The sequence below is a fragment of the Geotrypetes seraphini genome, chromosome 3 (genome assembly GCF_902459505.1).
Source record: "Geotrypetes seraphini chromosome 3, aGeoSer1.1, whole genome shotgun sequence".
Classification (NCBI taxonomy): domain Eukaryota; kingdom Metazoa; phylum Chordata; class Amphibia; order Gymnophiona; family Dermophiidae; genus Geotrypetes; species Geotrypetes seraphini.
In genome coordinates this window covers 313528814-313555918 of record NC_047086.1, presented here as the reverse complement: position 1 = coordinate 313555918, position 27105 = coordinate 313528814, and the positions used below count along the sequence as shown (strand labels likewise).

Below are 27105 nucleotides of genomic sequence, written 5' to 3'. Positions count from 1 at the left end.
CCCAGGCCCTCCTGCCCTCGACGCAAACCCCCCTCCCTCCATCGACCGCCCCCCCCAAGAACCTCCGACCGCCTCCCCAGCCGACCCGCGACCCCCCTGGCCGACCCCCACGACACCCCCACCCCCCTTCCCCGTACCTTTGGTAGTTGGCCGGACAGACGGGAGCCAAACCCGCCTGTCCAGCAGGCAGCCAACGACGGAATGAGGCCGGATTGGCCCATCCATCCCAAAGCTCCGCCTACTGATGGGGCCTAAGGCGCGTGGGCCAATCAGAATAGGCCCTGGAGCCTTAGGTCCCACCTGGGGGCGCGGCCTGAGGCAGTGCACGGAAAGTCAGGGCGGGTGCACGGAGAGGCGGGGCAGTGCACGGAAAGTCAGGGAGGGTGAACGGAGAGTCGGGACAGCGCATGGAGAGGCGGGGCAGTGCACGGAAAGTCAGGGAGGGTGAACGGAGAGTCGGGACAGGGCATGGAGAGTCGGGGAGGGCGGAAGGAGAGTCGGGGTGGCCAGAGGAGAGTCGGGGCGGACGAAAGGACAGTCGGGCTGCATGCGCGGTATACCCGTGAGCGCGGTATACAAAAGTTTTTGTACATAAAATCGTGGTTTCTGCGCGCTATACCCGTGTGCGCGTTTTACACGGGTGCGCGTTATCTGCGTGAAAATACGGTAATCCTGATGACAGCTAAACCAACAATTCTCAGGGTGAGACAAACATGCAAATTTAATCCCATATTCTTTCACATTCTGTGGGTAGGTTGAATGATATGAGGTCTGAAAAGTTCACAAACTTGCCTTCGTGCACTTACGTTGGCAGCACTGTACAAACAACTCGGTAAGGTTTCATAACCTAGGTATATCAGTGCCTCACAGCTGTGTTCGCGTTGACTTGTGAAGGTGTCTTGCTGAGTGTTCATTATTGTTGTTGTGTTTCTGTGTGCCTTCACAAGAATGTCAGAGCTTGAATTAGAGCAAAAAACAAACATTAAATTTCTTGTTAAACTTGGCAAGAGTGGAATCAGGGATATGCTAGTCCAAGTTTATGAGGATAATGCCATGAAGAAAACAGCAGTGTACAACTGGATTAAACATTTTTCTGAGGGGAGAGAAAGCGTCACTGATAAAGAAAGGTCAGGGCAGCCAATAACGAGCAGAACTGGTGAAAATTTTTCATCAAAATCGTCAGCTGACTGTGAGAAGAACAGACCAAGTAAACATCGATAGAGAAATGGTAAAATCTTAACTAAAAATCTTGGCGTGAGAAAGGTGTGTGCAAAAATGGTCCTGAAGAAGCTCACTGATGAGCAAAAGCAAAGGAGAGTCGAAGTTTGCCAAGACTTTTTGGAGAGGCAAGATGATGTTTTCGGCCATACTATCACATGGGTATACCATGGGTAAAACATGGGTATACCAATATGACCCTGAAACAAAGCGTCAAAATGCACGATGGAAGTCAACCAATTCTCCACGACCAAAATATTCTTCCAATCCAAATGAAGAGTCAAAATGATGCTGCTAACCTTTTTTGATATCAGAGGGATTGTTCATTATGAGTTTGTACCAACTGGACAAACAGTGAACCAAGTTTACTATTTGGAAGCGCTGAAAAGGCTGCATGAAAAGGTTAGACGAAAATGACCTGAACTTTTCACCAACAAGTCATGACTCTTGCATCACGACAGTGCACCAGCTCACACAGCACTGTCTGAGAGAATTTTTAGCCATAAAATAAATAACTGTGTTGGAACGTGCACCCTACTCACCTCATCTGGCCCCCCGATGACTTTCTTCTTTACCCAAAGATAAAGGAAATATTGAAAGGAAGACATTTTGATGACATTCACGACATCAAGGATAATATAATGACAGCTCTGATGGGCATTCCAGAAAAATAATTCCAAAATTTTGTCCCAAGGGGAGTACTTTGAAGGTACTACTTTGAAGGTAGTGATATTCAGAAGTGAAGTATGTAGCACTTTTTGTAGGATTAGTTTGCGAACATGTCAGACCTCGTATGTAAGTACTATAGTGTATATGGAGGAGCTGCATCTCTTGTTATCCCATTGGTCAGTATTCTTGACAGTTGACAACATAAAGGTTAGGGCTCTTCAGCTTGGAAAAGAGACACCTGACGGGAGATATGATTGAAGTCTACAAAATCCTGAGTGGAGTAGAATGGGTACAAGTGGATAAATTTTTCACTCTGTCAAAAATTTCAAAGACTAGGGGACACTCGAAGTTAAAGGGAAATACTTTTAAAACTAATAGGTGGACTTTTCTTTCATTCAGAGAATAGTTAAGCTCTGGAATGCGTTGCCAGAGGTTGTGGTAAGAGTGAATCACGTAGCTGGTTTTAAGAAAAGTTTGGACAATTTCCTGGAGGAAAAGTCCATAGTCTGTTATTGAGAAAGCCACTGCTTGCCTTGGATCAGTAGCATAGAATGTTGCTACTCCTTGGGTTTTGGCCAGGTACTAGAGACCTGGATTGGCCACCGTGAGAATGGGCTACTGGCTTGATGGACCATTGGTCTGACCCAGTAAGGCTATTCTTAAGTTCATATGTTCTTTAACTGAGGTTCATGGATAAATTATTTTTTTATTGTATTTTGAATTTGTAAACATTTAATTGATATTAAAATTAAAAAATGATTTTGTTTAAATAACTTATCGAGGAATATAATTTCCTAAAATTTAACTTTTCAAAGTTGAGGGCTGCATTAGCAGGCAGCTGTAGAATACAGATCTCTTAGAAATCCTGCTCAGGAAGAAGACTTGATTATTGGATGAATTCTAATCAATAGTCTACTGTCCTTGTTCAGAATTGTGCTTGGTTGCATTGGGGGCTTGCTTTACACCAGAAAGGTTTATGTCACAATGGAATGCTGATTTACAACTAATTTTGGAGGAAGTCAACTGATGAGCATGCAGAGTGAAATTCACGCAGTGGTCAAAAATGAAGACTCCACTGCGGGGAAAGCCGACATGTGTTAGTACACAGTAGTTATTAGATAGAAATTTTATGAACTTATAACCAAATGCCTTAACGTAACCTCCATGACTTGAGGCACTATCTTTGACTTGTCTGCTTTTTCTCTGGTCTCTGTCAGCCACCCACATCCCTAGTTATGAACAATAACAAATGGAGACAGAAAAACAAGCAGAAGATGAGACAAACATGGTTATTTTTATTGCATAGGATTTTTTGGACCCCAGTTAGATTAAATAAAGTAGATGGTTCTAAGTCTAATAGATGCTGGCATTGTCATATTGATGTAGGGACTCTGGATCATCTGTTGTATTATTGTCTTTTGATATTTATATTCTGGAAGTCCATATGGGGGCAAATTAATCTTATTCTTGAATCAAATGTTCCACTAACATATGAAACCATAATTTGTGGAATGATGCTACTTGTTAAACCCACTTTAGACAAATATAAGAGCCGTCTTTTTATGATTTTGACAAGTATAGCTATTCAATTGATCACAAGTAATTGGAAAAACCATGATAGAATAAATTACACTTTTTGGTGGGTGAATGTATGTACTATATACAAATATGAAAGAATGAACGCAGAATGTAGGGGTATTAGTGGTACATTTAATAAAGTGTGGAGCCCATTGACTAACTTTGTGAAAATATAATAATGTTTATTTATTCTTTTCTTTTGTTCATTTACTTATACACTTCCAGGGTGGAAGTTAGAAGGGGGAGGGAATTAATCTTGTTGGTTACTTGGGTAATTTAAGTTATCATAACATATTATATCCTATATTATATTAATGATAAAAGTAAGAAAAATGGAAGAACTTTGAATGATATACATATTACCTGTATAGTTAATAATGCAATGTATGTAGTAATTTTTATTCTCTTATTTGTATTGCATTGTTTTAGTTTGAAAATCAATAAAAATTTACCAAAAAAAGATGGGACATTCTAAACAACCTTGATTCTGTTATTTGCATGGTTCTACATATGTCGTCCATTCTACAGGCAGTACTATTACTCCTCTAATCTTTCTAGACTTCCAGAATCCATAAAAGTCCCAATTCCCTCCATCATTTCAAAAATGACCGTCCACAGTTCCACAGTTTACAAATACTATGTTGTTCTTGCTGTGACAGTGTTGTATGACAGCACTAGCCTCATGTCAGCCAGTGGGAGGTAAGGAGTAGCCTAGTGGTAAAGTTGATGCCTCTGCTTCCAAAGTTTGTGGGATCAAATCCCAGGGCTTCTGCTTGTGAACCTGGGCAAGTCAATCCTCCATTGTTCTAGATAAAAAATAAGTATCTGTACTTTGTAAACTGCTGAGAGTATGGTTGTATAACTACAAAAAGGCGATATACAAGTCCCAATCCCTTTCCCCTTTCCAATTCATTATACAACATTGGCCAATTGGGGATTTCTTTTTCCTCTTTTGCAGACTGCAGATGGGGTAAGAGCCAAGAGCATAAGAAATAACTCAGGATTTTGTTTGGAATGCTCACTGGTTGCATTTAAGTTCAAGGTTAAGATTTGTTTCTTAAAGTTTATAGGTTTAAGCCACTAATAGACATAAAAACAGACTGTTTGGGATTATGACTGGGATAGCCATCCAAATAGTCACAAGAAATTGGAAAAACTTTGATCGCTTGAATTTTAGTTTCTGGTGGCACTCATTATGTCTTTGTTATAGGATGGAAAAAATGATCAATGGGGTAATACTAAGGTATTTAAACTAATATGGGGTCCCTTGACTAATTTTATTAATAATAATTGAATGAGTTATTAATATATTTCTGGTTATTACCTATACATCCAAGGGGTGGGGGCTGGGCTGGGGTTATTAAGGATTTTTTTTATAGAAGTTAGATTGGGAAAGGTTCCTGTTTAGTCATTAGAGGGGGAGGGGGCAAAAGTGATCGTTCATGGTTTCTGAAAGATGAATATGCTTTTTCTTGATTCATTATATGTACATCTAATTGTTAAAGGCACTGTTGTTAGTGTGGAAAATCAATAAAGATTTATATATAGAAAAAAGTTTATGGACCATGACACAAACTTCAGTGCTTGTCCGAGACAGGAATTTTGAGCATGACAGTGTTGTTTTTTTTAATGACTCTTCCTGACCCTTGTTTCCAAGGTGTTCTGCTTTCTTATTTTATCTCCCTTGCCTATATTTTGTTGTAGTTTCTTTTCTCAATTCACTCATGTATTTGATTATTATAAATTGCTTTGACAGGTTTTTCACAAGCGGTATATCAAATTTTGAATGAAACCTGGAAAAGTATCTTTAGCTGGCAGGAGCAGGGACTGAAACTTTAAAGCGAAATGGAAAACTTTAGTTTTCAACAAAAGGGAACAAACCTGGAGATTTTGTTGACCTTTTTTCTTTTGTTTCCAACAAAAGCAGATCCCTAATAGAAATACTGTAGATCAGTGGCTTCTATACCTGGTCCTGGAGGCCAGTCTGGTTTTCAGGATATCAACAATGAACAGATAGATTTGCATACATTATCTCCAGTGCTGGCTGGGGTGCCTCTAGTGACCAGGTCTGGGAACCACTATTATAGACCCTTGATACCTAATTGCATATGTGGTTTTGTAATTATGTGGCTGTGTATTAGTCTGATCTTACAAATGATTGTAAATTGTGTGAATTTCAGGAAATCTGCACTTTGGTGAAAGACATCATTGAGTCAAGAGTTAAGCAATACTTGGAAAGTCGAAAACAGCATGTGCAATCAAAACGCAAAGAAGTCACACAGTTCAGTCCCTTGTTCTTAAAAGGTAAAAAAATAAAAGCAGCAAAGTTGTTGGAAGTGAGCATTGATATTATACCTGTTCAAAAAAATGGTAAGGGGTCAGTTTTTCCACAGTATATCAGGAAGGCAAAAATATTTGTGCTGAGAATCCTTTTTGACCACAATCATAGTAAGCATATGAGTTGATTTTTTTTTTTACACAAGTTGAATTGTAATAAATGTCAGAAAATTGATATACATATGCTTCTAAACTGTCATTATTTCATCTGAACTATGTGCCATCTATATTCTCAGTTAAACTACTTGGGAACTGTAGACAGAGACTTTGTGCACCTGGCTGGATGCACCTTGATGACATCACACCCCCTCAATAAAAGTGATGCTGGTGCCTGAGGCATCAGGCTGAAGGGGCATGCCAAAGGAGCACGCCCTACCCCTTTGCACAACTTTTCACATGCAACTTTGTATGCAGCTTTGTATTTTAGTGATTTTAGTTTGTATTGTCTGGGAAGGTTTTTAGGTGAATTGATAATAGGCTGTCTGATAAGGTCTTTTTGGTAGATTGTTTTATTGTTTCCAAGATGGAGTAGCTAGCATATTTAGTTTTAGTTACTGTTTTAATGGATGGGCTGAGTTTTCAGTCCTTATTAGCTCATACAGCTAATTTTATTCCATTTATTATATCTAATAATTGACAGCTACAATTCCATCCTGACTGCTATCAATCTAGCGATTTCATATTAATTTGTGATTATATACAACATAAGATTGGCATATTATAGGCATCATAAACAATCTTCTTAAAATCCTTCTAGGAAGTATAACAGTAGATTGAAAACACAATATTTTAAATCTGTACAATTGTCCAGGACTGACCATGGTTCTGTGATTCCAATTCTGAGTTTTTATTTAAATGTAAGATCTGTTGGAAGCAAGTCCCGTATTTTGAGGGCCTTAATTGTAGAACAAAATCCAGGATTTGTATTCCTAATGGAAACTTGATTACAGACAGACAGTGATCCTCTTTTGAATGAACTTTTGCCCTCCAGCATTTAAAATTCTAATTCTCTCATTGCCTAGATCTGGATAAAGAGGAGGAGGAGGATTAGGTTTAATATAGAACATCTGTTTTAAAGTTCATTGCTTGAATCTTTCACTTCACCCTCATTAGAGATACTGGCTTGTAAGTTTGAAGATAGTACTTTAATAAGTTGTTTGATCTGTTATTTTCTTGTACAACTGTACGCTATTCCTGAACCTTCTGGTAGTTCATCCCTTCTCATGAGAACTCTTATAGGAAGCTTCATTTGCATACTTTTGCTCCTCCTCTCTTACCTCTGAGCTGCCCTCCAATTCTTCAGTTGTCTTCCTTCAAGTAAGATGGTAGGATCTTATCTTTTCTGCTCATGTTTGTTTTTTCTTTAAATTCAGTATTTTTCTTGCTGTAGAGCAGGGATCTCAAAGTCCCTCCTTGAGGGCTGCAATCCAGTCGGGTTTTCAGGATTTTCCCAATGAATATGCATTGAAAGCAGTCATGCAAATAGATCTAATGCATATTCATTGGGGAAATCCTGAAAACCCGACTGGATTGGTGCCCTCAAGGAGGGATTTTGAGACCCCTGCTGTTAGAGGATCACATTGAGAGATAGCTCTGGATGTGGGAGACCACAGACTCTTAGGCAGAGGGTCTGCTTCCAAGGGGTCAGCTGCTATGCAGTATACCCACTTGGACAGCCTACATTCACAGTTCAGAAGCTCAGGAACCATTCCCTTGGGAGCATAGCTCGCCTCAGGTTCGTCCACTGGTGGGTTTGATTGAGCGCATACACTGCTTTCATTGAATGCAAATAGATCTCATGCATATTCATTGGGGAAATCCTGAAAACCCGACTAGATTGCGGCCCTCGAGGAGGGACTTTGACACCCCTGGTCTAGTGAGTCTCTGGTTGCATCAGATCAGAGACAAGAAAACTTTGTTTAAGGAATGGAAAAGATCAAGAACAGATGAAAACTGGAATAAGCACAAACAACATCAACGCAGGTGCCATAAGGCGGTAAAAGGTGCCAAAAGAGACTACGAGGAAAAAATAGCCAAGGAGGCAAAAAACTTCAAGCCATTCTTTCGATATATCAAGGAGAAACGACCCGTGAAGTAAGCGGTGGGATCGTTAGATGACCATGGAATAAAGGGAGTGCTAAAGGAGGACAAAGCAATCGCCAACAAACTGAACACATTTTTTGCACTGTATTTACCGAAGAGGATATATACAGCATACCGGAACCCATCAGGCTATATGCTGGAAACGAAGACGGGAAACTGACAGGGTTGACGGTCAGTCTAGAAGAGGTATGCAGGAAGATTGATAGACCTAAGAGCGATAAATCCCCGTGATAGGATGACATCCATCCAAGGGTCATCAAGAGAGTGAGGGAGGGGGCGCTGGGTGCAGATTCTAGCAGGGCACTTGAATATTAAGCCTCTGTCTTATATTCAAGTGAACCATTTTTCCTCCTTTTTGTGGGGAAAAAATTGGGGTCATAAGAACATAAGAATTAATGCTGCTGCTGGATCAGACCAGTGGTCCATTGTGACCAACAGTCTGCTCACACGGCGACCCTCTGGTCAAAGACCAGCGCCCTAACTTGAAACTAGCCCTATCTGCGTACATTCCAGTTCAACAGGAACTTATCTAACTTTGTCTTGAATCCCTGGAGGGTGTTTTCCCCTATGACAGACTCCGGAAGAGCTTTCCAGTTTTCTACCACTCTCTGGGTGAAGAAGAACTTCCTTACATTTGTACGGAATCTATCCCCTTTCAATTTTAGAGAGTGCCCTCTCATTCTCCCTACCTTGGAGAGGGTGAACAACCTGCCCTTATCTACTAAGTCTATTCCCTTCAGTACCTTGAATGTTTTGATCATGTCCTCTGTTCGAGGGAGAAAAGACCCAGTTTCTCTAATCTCCTAAACTTACTTGCTCCACTTCATCACTGACGCTGAAACCGTGGATTGAAGACAAAGTTTTATTTTATTTTTCTTTCCAGCTTATGATTTATCTTTAATCTTATCTATTGTTTTGCCTTTTGTCTTTGTTTTGTTCTATTTCTATCATTTAAATTTCTCCAGAATTCTACTGTTCAACGGCTCCCCCTTCTGCTTCTATTCCTTTCTCTCCTCTCTTCTACCTTCCAAAGTATTTAGATCAATGCTGTCTTGTTAAAATGTTTATTTTATTTTTATTTTTCCTCTAACTCTACTTTTCACTTCTCTATTACCCTCCAGGTACTTTAGTTAGATTGTGAGCCTTCGGGACAGTAAGGGAATTTTTCAAGTACCTTTCTTATTTCTAATCTTAATGTATATTTTCTGTAAACCGCTTAGAACCTAACGGATGTAGCGGTATATAAGAAATAAATTACATTACATTACATTACATTTCACTGTACGGCAACTCCTCCAGCCCCTTAACCATCTTAGTCGCTCTTCTCTGGACCCTTTCTAGTAGTCTTGACTTATATTTGGATCGACTTATATTTGAGTATATACGGTAAGTTTTTTTCTGTTTATTAAATTTGAAAAGTGAAGGTGGGAGTCTGTTTTCCAGGGATAGGGAATTCCATGGCTGCGGTCTGGCATAACTAAAGGTTGTATCCCTTGACATAAGAGGAGGAGGAGGGAGAGAAAGAAGGGCCTCTTGCAATGGGTGAAGCACAAACAAAGGAGTGTAGGAAATGAGATTGTTTGACAGATACGGCAGAAGTGTTTTAGGCACTTAAAAACCTAAATGAGATGTTTGAATTTAATGCGCACAGAAATCTTATTTTTTGTACATACATTCAAATTTGCAGAATCTAGGTTGTTTTGATCTATGAAAAACTATTATCAGAAGCTGTAGAAAAACATTTCCTCTATTTAGGTGAAATCTTGATGCAGGATTAATTATCATAAATCTTCATACCCTTTGTCACAGCAAGCCTAAATTACAGTGCATTCTTGTTATTCGTGCATTCCATATTCATGGATTCGCTTATTCTCAAAATAAAGTGTAACCGGTGTTTGCTATTCTTTTTTATTTTCGCATATTCACAGTCATGCATGGTGTGTTCCCATGAAAATGAAGATATTGATAGATCTGTATGTGCCATTCTGTTTAAGACAAACATGCAACCCATATGAAACTTTTTACATTTTTAAATTGTATTCCCAAATAATGATGTCATTTTTGTTATTCTGTGCATATGCCTGCTTTCATAACAATTTGTTGTTGTTTTTTTGTTTGTTTAAATACTGTTTAAAAGAAAAAAATGCATGGATTTCATTGTAATCAAGAGAATATTCTGGAAATGTACAAAAAGCTTATCCATTTCTGACATGGCTTATAGAAATTTACTTATTTATTACCAGAAATGTGACCTGTAAATATAAAATATTGACCTGTTTGCAGTCTGTTTTCTAAACATGTTGTTATTTCACACAGCTTTTAACTTTGGAGGGGGGAGGTCCTTGAGAATAGTCTTTTATATTTACTTATATTTTATAGCAGGGAAGAATATTAAAACTGAATTTAAGTGGTACATCATGTTTCCAGCTTAGCATTTTCTAAGGGACTATCAGAAAGGGGAAATAGCATTTAATCTATTGCAGGCTGTTTCATAGAGCCAGAAGGTTAGTACTCTCTACCAGATAGCATGACCATAGTACCGTATATACTCGAATATAAAGTGAGATTTTGGGGCAAAAAAAAGACCCCAAAATGGGGGTCTTGTTTTATATCCCAACTGGCACCCGCCCAGCACCCTCCTGGACCTGTTTTGGGCCTCCCCTGAGCTTGCCATAAGCCCTGGTGTTCCAAGTGGTGAGCCGAGACAGGAGGGATCCCTCCTGTCCTGGCTGACTCTAAAATATCCTACCTCCCTTCCACCTCCCAGACCTCTAGAATATCTTCTTCGAAAGTCCTGGTGGTCCAGCAGTGAAACGGGGCATGAGCTATGTTCCTATGCTTCTGCCTTGTGCAAGCTGCCATCTAAAATTGTTGCCGCGAGTTATTGTGAGTTCCCACGGTCTCGAGGGGTTTGCTGCATCCATTGTAGAAAGCAGTTCGCATGGGGCAAGAGCATAGAAAGATCGCTTCTGCCCCGGTTCACCACTGGACCACCAGGGATTTCAAGGTAGGCTTTCTGGGTGCGGGAAGGAGGTAGGATGTTTTAGAGGCGGGAGGGATCCTTTCTGTCCCAGCTCACCTCCCGACCACCAGGGCTTTTTACAGGCCCAGAGAAAGGCCTGCAAGGCATCATGGGAGGGAGGAAGAGAGTGGGGACAGAGTGCAGAGCCGGGCAGGGAGGGAGGGGGGGTTGGATACAGAACCTGGCAAGGCAGGGCATTGTTTATATTCAAGAGTGTTGTTAGAGCTACAGCCTCAGCAGCACCCTGGGATTGTGGGTTCAAACCCTGCTGCTTCCTGTGACCCTCGGCAAGTCACTTAATCCTTCACTGTCCCAGGTACATTAGATAGATTATGAGCCCACCAGGACAGTAGAGAAATACTTCATGTACCTGTATGTAAACCGTGTAAAACTGCAAAAAGGTAGTATACAAATCCCAATCCCTTTTCCTTTCTTTTGTTAGGAGAAAAAAGGTTACCTCTGTTTATATTTGAGTACTGTATATACAATATGAGCCTGTCTTAATCCTTATTTCCACCACCCTTTTAGAAGAAATCTAGGAAATGTGTTTGGAAAGTAGCCAGGAATCATCACTTTGACGCATAAGGAGCCAATAAGACTATAGGAGAACTCCAAGAATTTTATTTTATGAAAACAACTCTGCATGCATTGTTAGAGATGATTGAGTTTAAGGCCTAGATTCTTCATCCATAATCATAGCCAGCTTGTAGCTGACTAGCATAAAGGCTTCTTCACTCATGTTGAACTGCTCTCTCTGATCCAGCTTAGGTGAGCTCTCTAAATGACCTATAAAAATATAGCCTAGTGTATTTTCTGCATTATTTAGGGTCTCTTCTATTAAACTGCACTAGCAGTTTTTAGTGCGGGGAGCCGCACTGAATGGCCCAAGCTGCTCCCGACACTCATAGAGTTCCTATGAGTGTCGGGAGCAGCGCGGCTGTCTGCGCTAAAAACTGCTAGTGCAGTTTAATAGAATAGGGGGTTAGTTATTTTATTTTCCCATTGCTTTATTGTATACCTAATTTTCTTTTTCACTGCTTATTTTATGTCTCCATGTTTTCATAGGAAAATATTTTCAGATCATTTCTAAAATTACTTAATAAAGTATTAAAACATTAGTAAAGTTTATTATATGGCAATGGAGCCATATACATTTATTTAAAGAGAAAATATTGTTTATTTATTTAAGCTTATATGCCCCTACTAATGACTGGAATAGTCAAATCTGAGTGGCTTACATTAGCTTTTCAATGGTTTCACAAAGCATCTTATAATGTGGAATCTCTCTTCTCAAATACTTCAGGACACAGCATTACATGAAGGCTTTCATTAATGTTCAGTTTCAATAAACTAACTTTTTTGTAATAGTCTATGTAGAAATATTTCATCAGTCATGATGTCTTTCAGTTTCATGATATTGGAACCAATACAGGATCATGAACTTACTTGAATGATTAAGTCATGTATGCTGAATTTTTGTTCAGAGCTGTGATTTAGCTAAATGAGCTCAGCCTTGTATGGGCCACTAGATGTCATCAATCCCTTGCAGAGCACTGGATAGAGGCAAATGAAGTTATAAGGAAACCCCAGCAAATTCAGAATGAAAACAGTTGTCATCTATATCATTCACTTTGTTTTTCTCCATAAGCAGTGTTCCCCACCCTCTCTCATTTTATCTTTCCCAGATATCCTGATTCACCTCCTCTTTTGTACCCTATTTCACTTTTTTATCATTGTCTATTAAAACACATATCCTGCCTATATCAATAAAATATTTCATCAAAGTGATTTAGACTCAAACATACACGAAAGCCAGAAACATATACAGAAATATAAAACCAGAAAATACACAATCACAAAAATCCACATAATGCACGTTTCACTCACTAATTCTACCCTACCATGTTTCTTATTTATTTTTATTTTATTTCTTCCATTTGTGCGTCGCACATATCTATACAAGTTCTTGGTGACATTACAGAGGAAGGGGTTACAAAAGGGTAGGGAGGACAATGGAGGGCAGGAAGATACGGGAGGAGAAGAGGATACAAGTGATTAGGTGTCAACTAGATGAGTTTTCAGTTTCTTCCGGAATTTGATGTGGTTAGGTTCCATCCTGGTCATTTCAGTAAGGTCATTCCAAGTTTTTACGCCTAGAAAGGTGGGCATGGAGTGTAAAACACGCTTGTATTGCAGATTTTTTGTGGAAGGGAGATTTAGAAGTATTCTGTTGAGGGTTCTGCGGGAAATAGACCATGCCTTGGAGAAGAGCTGGATAAGAGGAACCGCGGAGTTTCCGTAAAGTATACAGAGAATGATGCATGAAGTTTTGAAGTTTCTTACCCTTTCCCTCTCCTTCTCCTAGGGCCTTTTCTCCTCTATACATCTTACAAGCTGCTAACTTCCATCTTCTGCTCCCCCAAAAAAGAAATAAGTTTAGAAAATGCACACTTTACCCTAGATTCTATAGGTCACCCAGGGCAGATGCATATACAAATTAGTTAATGAGGCATCAATAATTGGAATTAACTCACAACAATTTGGATTTGGGCACTTATCTGCCCTAGTTGATATATTAAACCATCCACACCTAAATTTCACAGTGTGCAACTCAAAAGGGACTTGGCTATGAGAGGAGTATGGGTGGATCCCGGGACATTCTCAATGGTTAGGTTTAATGTTATTGAATGAAGGCTTCAGCAGGTGTAAATCTAGTTACTACCCCATCTTAACATCTCTGCTTGTTGAGAGGTTGACTTTTCAACAGATTCTGCAACATGTCACCCAATATCACATCTTTTACTCCCGTCAGATTTGTTTTCACCATGGACAAAAACCAACATGGAAACATCATCACTGTCTTCCTGAGTGATCTCCACTCTGCTTTTGAATGTTGAAAAATAGACCCGGTATTGTCAAATGTTGAAAGTAGACTTAGTATTGTCCTTAAATTTATCTGCAGCCTTTGATTTTAGTCAGTCATAGTCTTCTGCTATCTCATAGAAACATAAGAAAAAGCCATATTGGGTCATATCAAAGGTCCATCTAGCCCTGTATTCTGTTTTCAGCAGTGACTAATCCAGATCACAAGTGCCTGGCAGAAACCCAAATAGTAGCAACCTTCCATGCTACTGATCCCAGGGCAAGCAGGTCCTTCTCCCATGTCTGCCTCAATAGCAGATTATGGACCTTTCCTCCAGGAACTTATCCAAACCCTTTTTAAACCCTGCCATACTAGCTGCAGTTATCATATGTTCTGGCAATAAGTTCCAGAACTTATCTTTTTGTTGAATGAAAAAATATTTCCTGCTACTTATTTTAAAGGTATTTCCATGTAACTTTATGGAGTGTCCCCTAGTCTTTGTAATTTTCGAATGAGTAAAAAAAAAATAGATTAACTTTTTATCTGTTCTACACCACTCAACACTCAAGATTTTGTAAACCTCAATCAGTCATCTTTTCCAAGTTGAAGAGACCTAACCTCTTTAGTTCAATTCCCTTTATCATTTTGGTCACTCTTCTTTGAATCTTTTCTAATTCCGTTAAATATCTTTTGAGATACAGCACCAAGAATCAAATGCAATACTCAAGGTGAGGTTGTATCATGGACACAGAGGTGTTATAATAATCTTGGTTTTATATACAATCCCTTTCTTAATAGCTCTTAGCATCCTGTTTGCTTTTTTGGCTCGTCTACGCACCTAGATCTTTTTCGTAGGTGATGGCTCCTAATATGGACCCTAGCATATGGTAACTATGATTTGAATTACACTGGCCAACACTCAAATGTTAGATCTGTTTCTGGGTATATTCGACCTGCTGATTCCAAAAATGGCACCAGTTTTCTCCTGTCAGCTCTAGTTTTTTCAGATACAGAACATGTATCATATACAACTCTTCACTCTGCTTGCCCATTAAAAAAATCATTCATTGTATTTGTGTATTATTGTTGAGTCATTGGGTGGGTGGAAGGTGTAAAAATGATTGTTCATGTAAAGTTTGCAAGATGAATGTGCTTTTATTGAATTATTATATGTACATTTACTTGTTTATTGCACTGTTGGTAGTTGGAAAATCAATAAAGAATTTGTAAAAAAAAAAATCTGGATATTTTAATGTAGTGTTTAAATTAATATTGTTTAAGCATGAAGGAAACATGTTAAAAATTAAAAGTGTACAACATGAAAATCTACTTATTTCATACCAAAAGCACAAGTTTGATGCAAACTTTCCAGTCATTCAACACACAAGAAGCTCTTTTTGTAAGATGTCTGAGAGTCCCATCTTCCTTGGCATCTGGCTTTCATTGTTTTTATGTCTTGGTTAAATCTTTCACCTTGCTCTTTGCTTAAGTCACCAAGGTTCTCTGGAAAGCGATCGAAGTGACTGTACAAATAATGGACTTTAATATTCATATTACAGCCAAGCCTGTTGAAATGAAGGAGCATATCCTAAGAACATAAGAATTGCCACTGCTGGGTCAGACCAGTGGTCCATCGTGCCCAGAAGTCTGCTCACGTGGCGGCCCTTAGGTCAAACATCAGTGCCCTAACTGAGTCTAGCCTTACCTGCGTACTTTCTGGTTCAGCAGGAACTTGTCTAACTTTGTCTTGAATCCCTGGAGGGTGTTTTCCCCTATAACAGCCTCCGGAAGAGCATTCCAGTTTTCAACCACTTTCTGGGTGAAGAACTTCCTTATGTTTGTATGGAAACTATCCCCTTTTAACTTTAGAGAGTGCCCTTTCATTCTCTCTACCTTGAAGAGGGTGAACAACCTGTCTTTATCTACTAAGTCTATTCCCTTCATTATCTTGAATGTTTCTATCATGTCCCCTCTCAGTCTCCTCTTTTCAAGGGAGAAGAGGCCCAGTGTCTCTAGTCTCTCATTGTATGGCAACTCCTCCAGCCCCTTAATCATTTTAATCGCTCTTCTCTGGACCCTTTCGAGTAGTACTGTGTCCTTCTTCATGTACGGCACCCCCTGGAATAACAGTACAGCGGCATGATAACCTTCTCTGATCTGTTTGTGATCCCCTTCTTAATCATTCCCAGCATCCTAAAGGGCCCATTCCAAATCTGAAGGAAGTTAACACTGCTCTTTGGGATCCCATTTTCAAATGTAAACCTTGTATTTGGTGATGTCTTTGGTCAAGCCAGGGAAATTCCTCAGTTCTCGTGACTTATGTGAAGCATATTTCATGTTCTACTCAGGGAAGCTCACAGGCTATACATGAGATCTTGTGTGCTAGGGGAGCATTATTTCAGCACCGTGTTCTTCAATTTGGCAAAAACACCCAGGAAATTCTCCAAAGTGATGTTTTTGGTCACAGTATTCTTGCACAAGGAAAAGATTTGTGTTCCCCCTTAGTTGGTTTCCAAGCAGGATTCTTGGATTATCTTCAGCTTCTCAGTTCTATGTTGGCAATGGTGGAGGTAGTACCTTGGTGCACATGAAGCTATTCAACACATATTACTATCAAGATGATCCCCTCACTCTTAAAAATTCCAGGCTTATCTGCCATTTCAGCTTCTGTCAGGAGGCAGCTAGCTTAATGAGCTATTTCACAATTTATGGGGCATCACTCTGGAACCCCTTGACTGGATAGTTGTAAGAACTGATACCATTATGTAAGGTTGGGGAGCCCATTGCCTAGGGAAGTCAGTTCAAGGACATTTATCAGCTCAGGAAGCCTTGTGGCTTATCAATCACTTGGAAATTAGGACAATTTTGTTGGCCATATTGTGCTTTCTTCCTCTTCTAGAGGGGACAGCAGTAGGAGTTTTGTCCAGCAATGCCACAGTGGCACCATATATAAACAAGCAGGGAACAAGGAGTGTACTAGTTTCCTTCCTTGGAGATTGATAAGCTATGAGGGAAAGGATGCAAGGTTTGGTTCTTGGGCCTGTTCTTTTTAACATTTTTAAAAGTAATATTGCTGAAGGGCTGTCTGATAAGATTTGCAGATGATACCAACATCTGCAATAGAGTAGACACTCCTGATAAGGTGGATAACATGAGGCAGTACCTAGTGAAGCTTGAGGATTGATCTTAAATTAGCAACTAAGATATAATGCTAAGAAATGCAAGGTCATGCATTTGGGTTGCAAAAACCTGAGGGAATGACACAGTTTAGGGGGTGAAGAACTTTTATGTACAAAAAAGGAGTGGAACTTGGGTATGATAGTATGTGATGATCATAAGGTGGCCAAACTGGTTGAAAATGTGATGGCGAAAGCTAGACGGATGCTTGGGAATATAGGGAGAAGAACTGCCAGGAGGAAAAAGGAGGTATTGATGCCCCTGTATAAGACTGGTGAGACTTCATTTAGAGTATTATATACAGTTCTGGAGTTCTGGAGACTGCACCTTCAAAAAGATATAAACAGGATGGTATCAGTCCAGAGGAAGGCTGCTAAAATGGTCAGTGGTCTGAGTTGTAAGGCATATGGGGGACAGACTCAAATATCTCAATATATCTACTTTAGAGCAAGGGTGTCAAACTCAATACACAGTGGGCCAAAATTAAAACTTGGACAAAGTTGCAGGCCAACCAAAATAAGTGCCATGGTCGTAACCATGTTTAAGGACAAGTTTCGGCAAAAGAAACTAAGGGCTCCTTTGATCAAGGCGCACTACGGGGGTTAGCGCGTCGGACATTTCATCACGCGCTAACCCCCGCGGCAACCTAAAATCCTAATCATCATGGAGGCGTTAGGTACTAGCGCGGCAGGCAGTTTAACGCACGGTATTCCGCGCATTAAACCGCTACCACGCCTTTGTAAAAGAACCCCTAAGAGTGTAAACATAAAAGTCACCAAAGAAGCATCGCGGGCACATAATAAACTAAAATCCAACAAAAAATATATAATATAAAAAGTGAAACTAAATAATAACAAAATCTTGCATGCAGAAAGGTTTAAAAATGCATAAATAAAAGTCTCTGCTGCAGAACGTGAAAAAAGTGTAGCTGTCCTGCACTAACAAATGTTGCAGTGTGGCAATAGACTATAGAAAACATAAAAATCATCAGCTAATATTTTATGGGAACTTAAGATAACTTAAAATAACTGTGCACGTTAAAAATAAAAAGGAAGAATGAAATAAAGCCATGGTGGCTCTTACCTAGTAGAGACAATCTGTAGCACTCTGAGCTGAGCAAACCGAAAAATGCCGGCAATTTAAAAAGAGGGGGGGGGGGGTGTCACATGACAAGTGCCGTATTCACAACCGTAATGATAAGCAAAAAGTGGCACAAAAAAAGCTAAAGAAATCTATGGTCACATGATGAATTAAAACCTGATTAAAAATAATAAATAAAAGTGAAAGGTCTAAAAACAACTGACACATATCATGAAGATAGTATAGCTACCAGTTCTAGTAGACATTTGGTATTTTCTCGCAGGCCAAATATAATTGCACTGCGGGCCAGATTTGGCCTGAGTTTGACTCCCCTATTTTAAAGAAAAGGCGAGAGAGGGGAGATTTGATAGACGTTTGAATACCTATATGACATAAATATGCATGAGGTGAGTCTCTGTCAGTTGAAAGGAAACTCCAGAGTGAGAGGGCATAGAATGAGGTTAAGAGGTGATAGGCTCAGAAGTAGTCTAAGGAAATACTTTTTTACAGAAAGGGTGGTAGATGCATGGCATAGTCTCCTGGTAGAGGTGGTGGAGACAAAGACTATCTGAATTCAAGAAAGCATGGGGCAGGCACATGGGAATCTCTTAGGGAGAGGAGGAGATAGTGGATGCTGTGGATGGGCAGACTGGATGGGCCATTTGACCTTTATCTGCCGTCATGTTTCTATATTTCTACCTGATTGGCACTGGACTGAATATTGACCAATACCCAATTAACTTCCATGTTACCACACAAACCCAGATGTTTAGTGCTAGAACCTGGATATGGCCCAACATGCAACTTAGAAACTGACAACTGCTGTGGTCTGAATGTCTAACTTTAAAGATTTATCTGGGTAAGTAATAAGTGAAAATTACCCATGAACCTAAAAGCTATCTATTTATTTATTTTAAAAACAGCTAATCCACTTGAGACCTAAGTGGATTACAATAAAACATGCATATTCCGAATTGCACCCCCCCCCTGATATTTGGTAAATATATTTGTAATGTTTTCAATTATTGTATAATAAATATTTGTGATTATATTTTCCAACATATTTATGCATGTGTGGCAATTTATGTATTAATTTGGATATTTTCTTTTGCATATGCAAGTATTATGCACTTCAACTTTTTACCAACATTACTTTTGGCGATTTCAGTAATTTCTCTTTCTGGTTCCCTCACATACAGATCATATGGCAGTCCCATGTACTAAGAATCCAAGTTTTCCTAGGGTCAGTTAATGAGCAGATTCTCCTAAATTTATAGAATATGTGCACTGAACCTGAGGGCCCTGGAGGCAGAGGTGCAGCCTTTCATGGCGTGAGCAAACTCTGCTTTGGAACAGTCTGACTAGTTATTAGCAGCTCTTGAACAAACCATTTGAGGATCTTTTCATTGCCACAGTGGTCAAATAACGAGTTTGGGCACCTCGATAGCACATCTGTATCTGAATCTGGATGATTTATAAATCTCATCAAGACCTTGTTTTTTGTTGTCTCTTGTTATACAGATCTCTGTATGGGCCTTATTTTTGTCATTTGGGGGGAATTCATCAATGGATGCCAAACGATTTAGCGCACACTAACCGCTAAGATGTCCATATCAATATAAAGGCCATCTTATTTAGTGTGTACTAAATTGCTTAATGCCCATTGATGAATGATCCCCTTATTGAACCTAGTTTTGACTGAAGTTCTAGCCTTGACAATTGATGCTATTGCTCACAAGTTTCAAGCTTGTGCTAACTCAGCCTCATTTTATGTTTGTCCCCAGGTATCCAGTATGTGCAGAAACCTTTTTCTCTGTCATTTTTAATTGTAAATTATTGTAATAAATATTTTATATTTTGTTAGTATAAATGTATATTGCTTTGATCAAATTGCTGGAGAAGCATAATATAAAGCTTATAAATAAATAAAATTGTCTCTGTCCTTCTTGCTGGTTTGTATGAGGGAGATGTGTCTGGAAGAGGGAATCATGGGATATGAGGGGAAAAGGGTAAGAGCAATCCCAAGAGACTGATGGGAGATTGAACTGCTGAGAAAGAATAATACTTCTGTATTTTAAACCTGTGGCAAAAATTCTTAGCAGACAAAACTCATGGATAGAAAACACAAGTAGAAAAAATATTTGCTCCAGCAAGCCAGTTCAGCCACAATACGTAAGCAAAATGAGAGCGGCTTGATTCATGGAACCAAAAGAATTCACTTTTGTTAATGCAGCAAGTTAAAAACTGCTCGATTCCATAATTTTTTTGGTTCTCAGTCCAATGTACTTTTAACCTGCAAGCCTTCAAACAGAGTGCAGGACCTAATGTCTAGTCTCTGCAAGCTCACCATCAGTGTGGAACTGTGCTTTATGGGTCCCCTTGTTGATTATTTATTTATTTATTTCGATTTTTATCCCGTTCTCCCCAGTAGCTCAGAACGGCCTACAAGCAAACATTCACAGTGGAGTATATTTGGACAGTACAAAGATTATACAGTAGTACAAGTACGGGGATTATGCAGCAAATTAAGTACAGGTTAAGAGAGGACTATACAATAATTTAAATATGGGTTCAGGAAGGGGGGAGGGGGGAGTTTAAGGGTGGATTGCAGTTGTCATTTTAGTTGAAGAGGAGGGTCTTTCCGGAAGGTCATCAGTGATTATACAAAGTATGCTCATGAGCTCCTATTTCTAATATCAGGCTTCTTAAAGTCTCTGCTATAAAGTTAGTTAAAGTCACTTAGCACTAAATAAACCACAAAGTATGTTGTACTTTGTTAGTGAATTGGCAGTGGCAGAAAGCCTAGGTCCTATGTTCAACTGGAGACGATGTAGTCTAAATGTGCATTGAACCAAGGACTCTAGCAGCTTTTTGGCCTCGGCAGGTGATTTCTCCGAGTTCTTACTGCATTGCAGTAATAAAGTAAATATTTTTGGTACCACAGAGCAAGCGCTTCTTTTTTTTTGGGGGGTGGGAGGGTTAAAATGTAGAAATGTCTCCCTCTGTGTCCTATTAATAGAAGGAATTGGGTTGTTTCATTTTGTAGAATAAGAAAATATGTAGTTGGCAATATTTAAAGAAAACAAAGTCTGAAATGTCTGTGTTGGTTTTAGAGACGTCTTTACTGGGTTGAGCTGCAGAGCTAAGCAGGTGCCAGATTTTGCTGGGAAGTAAACACCTGCCAGGCTAGTCCAGATAGCTGGGCAGCTCAGAGGCATTTTCCCAGGCTCCCGATGAATGGTCACTAATAGCCGTGGGAGAGGGCTTTCCACTGTTATACTCACTACCACAGACTCTTCTTGGCAAGCTTGTGGAAGCGCAACTCAACTTGGCGGTGACTCCTCCTAAAAGCAAGTGTTACAGGATGGTTTTACAATCAAAACTCAGTGTCTGATGTTTCCTTTTTGTATCCTGGGACTATAAAATATAAGAACCAGGGCAAATCACCACTCCCTTAAAACACATTACTCACTGAAACATATTAAAAATTTAAAGGTAAAATACAGATTTGTGAAGACTGAATCTTTTTTTTCAAATGACATTTTAGTTTCCAGCATTTCGGTTTATGGATACGCAGGAACCCCTGCGTTGTGAATTGTAACATGTACAATTTGAAGCGCTGAAATTTTAACGCCAATAGAAGTTTCAAGAAGCCCTTGAATAATTCTCTCACCTAACACTATCTGTAGCCGGGAGGACACAGTCGCAGCACTGCAAAAACTTAGATCAAGGAAGACAGTCTTCTATGAAAAGGTGGTATTTTCTATTCTTAACACGCCCAACAGAAAGTCATTTCTTAAGCCATGTTTCTGTGGGAAGAGAAAGACGGGAAGGAGAAAATTGTAGCAATTCAACATGACTGAACTAACAGTTGACATTGGCAGTGATCTGATGTGGTTTCTCTGCTCCCAAGAGATATCACTGTATATAGCAGTTAGTTTTAAATAAAGCTGTAAAATCCTATTGAGGATTTTCTTAATATCTGCCTCTATCTAGATTATCTACAAACATGCTATAATGTGTCCTAGCAACCAAACTTTATAAATTCTCCTTAAAAATTGTAATAGTTCTTTTGTATAGCTACGTAGGAGGTCTGAGAAGATAACCAGTGTCACCTGACTGCAAACTTTACATGATGCAATTTGACTTTCAGATCTGCAGTACTGTCAGTGATTCCTTCTAAACATCAAATGGAACAGTATTTAGATTGGGTTCAGGCATACTCACAATATGGCATGTCTCTCTGTAATAGTATCTGGAGATGAGAAAACATTTACTAATGAAGAATTAAGACCTTTAAAAAGCTACTTATTAATTTTTTTTTAAATTAGTTTTTCTTGGCTTAATGTATAAAAATTGTAAACTTGACAGGAAAAAGTAGTCTAAAGAAAGAAATAAACATTTCAAAAACATTCTAAGAAAAAAAAATAAACATTCAAATAGAAAACAGTGCTCCTAAATTAAGCCTTCCAAAAGGAAGAGGTGGAGTTGATCAAGAAACAAAAACAAATGAAATAATGGCAATTGTTTTTAAATGTGTGGCTTAGAAAGATATAACATTTATGAATACAGGCAGTCCCCAGGTTAAGAATGTCCGACTTACGTCAGACTCATACTAACGACCAGGGTTTGCTTCTCCTTTTTTCTGTCAATGTGCCCTTTTCCTCCCTTCCTATCCCAACTCGACCCTCTTCTTCCCTCCCATGTCCCAGTGTGCCCGTTGTCCTTCCCTCCCGCTGTGCTGTGTCCCAAATTTACGCCTTCCTCCCTTCTGTGGGTGTTTACCTCATCTGGTTGGCTTCTTCCTCCCAGCTGCACTTGTCTTCACAAAGCCATAAGCAGTGGCTCCTGCCTGCTGCCCGCAGCTGACCCAGAAACCTTTCCTCTGACATCAGAGGAAAGGCTTCTGGGTCAGCCAAATGCCACATGTAGCAACAGTGGCCATGGCTTTCTGAAGACAAGCTCGACTGGGAGGAGGGAGCTGGCCAGAGGAGGTAAGCACCCACAGGAGGGAGGGAAGCACAAATTTGGGACACAGCACAGAGAAAGGGAAAGATGATGAAGGGCATGTTGAAATATGGAAGGGAGGAAGAGGGGTGCGTTGACACAGAGAATAGGGTCGTGTTGAGACACAGAAGGAAGGGAGGGAGCACAAACTTCAGACAAAGGATGGCAGGAAGGAAGAAAGGGGAGGGAGCATGAACTTGAACACAGAATGGTGGGAAGGAGGGGAAGGTTACTTTGCACTGCCCTCCTATCACACATAACCATTCTCATCAGCCCCCACCCAAGTCCATGCACCCTCCTCCACTTCCCAAGAAGTGACTCTCTCCCACCCACAGCTCCTTCCCACTTCACTTTCCCCCACCCCCTGGAAATACCCTGCAATGGCAATGCCCCCCCCCCCAGCCTACTTGACAATCCATGGTGTCTAGTGGGATCTGAGCAGGACTGATTCCCAGTCATTTCTACCCCTTGCCAGCCCCAATGACCCCTAGAAGGTTTGTACAGAATCTTGACCCCCCTCCCCTAGTGATTGTATATTAGAGGGTAAAGCTAGGGGGTCACCAAAAGTACTGTGAACTAGCGCAGGTGAAGGGAGAATCAACGAGATCGCTCCTGCTCAGACCCTTCTAGATAACCAGAGATTGTCAAGGATGGCATGGGGGAAGGGTCCTTACCACTGGGAATTTCTGGATGGAAGGAAGTGAGGTGTTAAAGAGCTCTGGGGGAGAGGTTCTCTGCTTAAGGGTCTATGAAGTAGGAGAACTTTGATTTGGAGGGGCATGGACTTGAGGAGATCATCAGAATGGTGGTGTGTGATTGGCTGGGGTAGGCAGGTGAAGTAACCAGGCATATCGGACTGTAGCTTTGCAGCCCAATGTTTCTGGATAAATTGAATAATGCTGTTTATGAGGTGGCTCTCAGGCAGCATTATTCATTTAGCATGGGAGTTAACGTGTGGTACTAGTGACTCCCTTTGTAAATCAAAATACAGTAAAAGCCAGACTTTTACTGTATCTTAATAACTTCCCTCCCTCCCTACGAATATTCTTTTATTGGTGTGAGGAGGGTGGGGAGAGGGCAGTTTTAAGAGTCTCTACACTGGAACAAAGTCTATAAGTATATTATTCCTGCAGATTTTGCATCACATATCAAAAAACTGAATGTGTGCTTGGTTTTATTATGAAATTTGCTGCATATTCATTTTAATGGATAATGTACATTTTCAAAATTTGCCTTCCCTGATCTAAGTGTCTCCAGAAACAAAATCCCTTAATGCAGTTGAAAGTAAACACATTGTGGAGCCACATGTGTACTTTAACCACATTGATGGGGGGATGCTTGAAAGATTTGCGGTACAGGAAACTCTACTGCAAATCCAGCACAGAAAAATACTCAGAGTAACGGCATTACTTTGATGTTCATTACGCAATAATTTGATGTTCATTTCCTGTCAGAATAGGACAAAAAGGTGAGGGGATTGCCCTATACATAAAAGAGGGAATTGAGTCTACCAGAGAGAATACGTCGGAAATGAACAATAAGGTAGAGTCTCTATGAGCCAAACTACCAGGAACAAATGGAACAAATACGAAGATCGGCATCTACTACCGACCTCCAGGGCAATACGAAGAGACTGATGGAGAAATGATGGACGAGACTAAACACAAATGCAAGGGATGCAACACAGTTATCATGGGTGACTTCAATTATTCGGGGATAGATTGGAACCTAAGCAGTCACCTCCAGCTGCAGTAGGGAGACCAAGTTCCTGGATGCTATAGGCGATTGCTTCCTGGAACAACTTGTCAAGGAAAATACGAGAGGAAATGCAATTCTGGACTTAATTTTAAATGGACTACGAGGACCGTCAAAAGGTATAGAAGTAGAAGGGACGCTGGGAAACAATGATCACAATATGATCCACTTCATCCTGGACACAGGAACAAAAAATCAATCCAGAATGATGGCCACGGCACTGAACTTCCGAAAAGGGAACTACAAAGGGATGAGAGTCATGGTGAGGAAGAAGATTAGGAAGAGGATAAGCACTGTAAATACATTAGAGCAAGCATGGTCCCTTTTTAAGGACACAATCACCAAGGCACAAAATCTATATATACCGCGTATCAACAAGGGTTCCAAGAGGAAAAAGAACAAGGAACCGGCATGGCTCACTGTAGCAGTGAAGAAAGCGATCAGAGACAAGAAGACTTTGTTTAAGGAATGGAAAAGGACAAAAATGGACAAAAACTGGAAAAAGCACAAACAACATCAAAGCAAATGCCATAAGATGGTAAGAGGGACCAAAAGAGATATGAGGAAAAAATAGCCAAGGAGGCAAAAAACTTTAAGCCGTTCTTTCGATATATTAAGGGGAAATGACCCCCGATGGAAGCAGTGGGGCCCTTAGATGACCATGGAATAAAGGGAGTACTAAAAGAGGACAAAGCCATCGCTGACAAACTGAACACATTTTTTTGCGTCTGTATTTACCGAAGAGGATATATCCAAAATACCAGAAGCTGACAGGCTATACACAGGAAATGAAGACGGGAAACTGACAGGGTTAACGGTCAGTCTAGAAGAGGTATGCAGACAGATTGATAGACTTAAAAATGATAAATCCCAGGGACTGGACGGCATCCCCCGAGGATAATCAATGAACTGAAAGGGGTTATAGCTGAACTGCTTCAACTAATAGCCAATCTGTTGATCAAATCAGGAAGGATTCTGGAAGACTGGAAAGTGGCGAATATTACACTTATCTTCAAGAAAGGTTCGAGGGGAAATCCAGGAAACTACAGACCAGTGAGTCTGACTTCGGAACCGGGAAAGATGGTAGTGGTGCCAATAAAGGACCGCATCATTGATCACCTTGACAGACACAATTTGATGAGGATCAGTCAGCACGGCTTCAGCAAAGGAAGATCTTGCTTGACAAACTTACTGCACTTCTTTGAGGGAGTGAACAGGCAGATAGACAAGGTCCCGCATGAATGACTACTTCGAAAAACTGAGAGCCATGGAATCGAGGGTGATATACTCGCGTGGATTAAAAACTGGTTGGCAGATAAGAAACAGAGAGTGGGGGTAAATGAACAATACTCGGACTAGAAAAGTGTCACAAGTGGAGTGCCGCAGGGTTCGGTGCTCGGGCCCTTGCTCTTCAACATATTTATAAACGACCTAGAAATTGGTTTGACTAGTGAGGTGATTAAATTTGCGGATGATACGAAGTTATTCAGAGTAGTGAGGACACAGAATGATTACGGAGATCTACAACGAGACATAAACACGCTCGAGAAATGGGCCATGAAATTGCAAATGAGATTCACCATAGATAAGTGCAAGGTGATGCATGTCGGTATCAAAAATCATATGCATGAATACAGGATGTCCAGTGCAGTACTCGGATAGAGCCCCCAGGAAAGAAGAGACTTGGGAGTACTTGTAGACAAGTCAATGAAGCCGTCTGCGCAATGCGCAAAGGCGGCGAAAAAGGCAAACAAAATGCTAGGAATGATTAAGAAGGGGATCATAAACAGATTGGAGATGGTTATCATGCCGCCGTACCGGGCCATTGTGTGCCCCCACCTGGAATACTGTGTCTAACACTGGTTGCTGTACATGAGAAAGGACATAGTACTACACGAAAGGATCCAGAGAAAAGTGAGAAAAATGGTTAAGGGACTGGAGGAATTGTTGTACAATGAGAGGCTAGAGAATCTGGGCCTCTTCTCCTTTGAAAAGAGGAGACTGAGAGGAGACATGATCTAAACATTCAAGACACTGAAGGGAATAGACTTAGTAGAGAAAGAGAGATTGTTCATCCTCTCTGAGGTGGAGAGAATGAGAGGGCACTCTCTAAAGTTTAAAGGGGATTGATTCCATACAAACGTAAGGAAGTTCTTCACCCAGAGAGTGGTAGAAATCTGGAACGCTCTTCCAGAGGCTGTTATAGGGGAAAGCACCCTCCAGGGATTCAGGACAAGGTTAGACAAGTTCCTGCTGAACCAGAACGTATGCAGGTAAGGCTAGACTCATATAGGGC

At 40.3% G+C, this 27105-nt stretch overlaps 1 protein-coding gene across 2 annotated transcripts in view; it reads left to right on the top strand.

The window, feature by feature from the left end:
* The window catches only part of SLX4IP (SLX4 interacting protein), a 150936-nt gene that overhangs the window by 82950 nt on the left and 40881 nt on the right, over positions 1-27105 (top strand). For both annotated transcript variants that reach the window (XM_033936687.1, XM_033936688.1), the window contains exon 4: positions 5646-5769. In XM_033936687.1, the coding sequence (XP_033792578.1) occupies positions 5646-5769 (124 nt within the window). The remainder of the gene's footprint in view (positions 1-5645; positions 5770-27105) is intronic.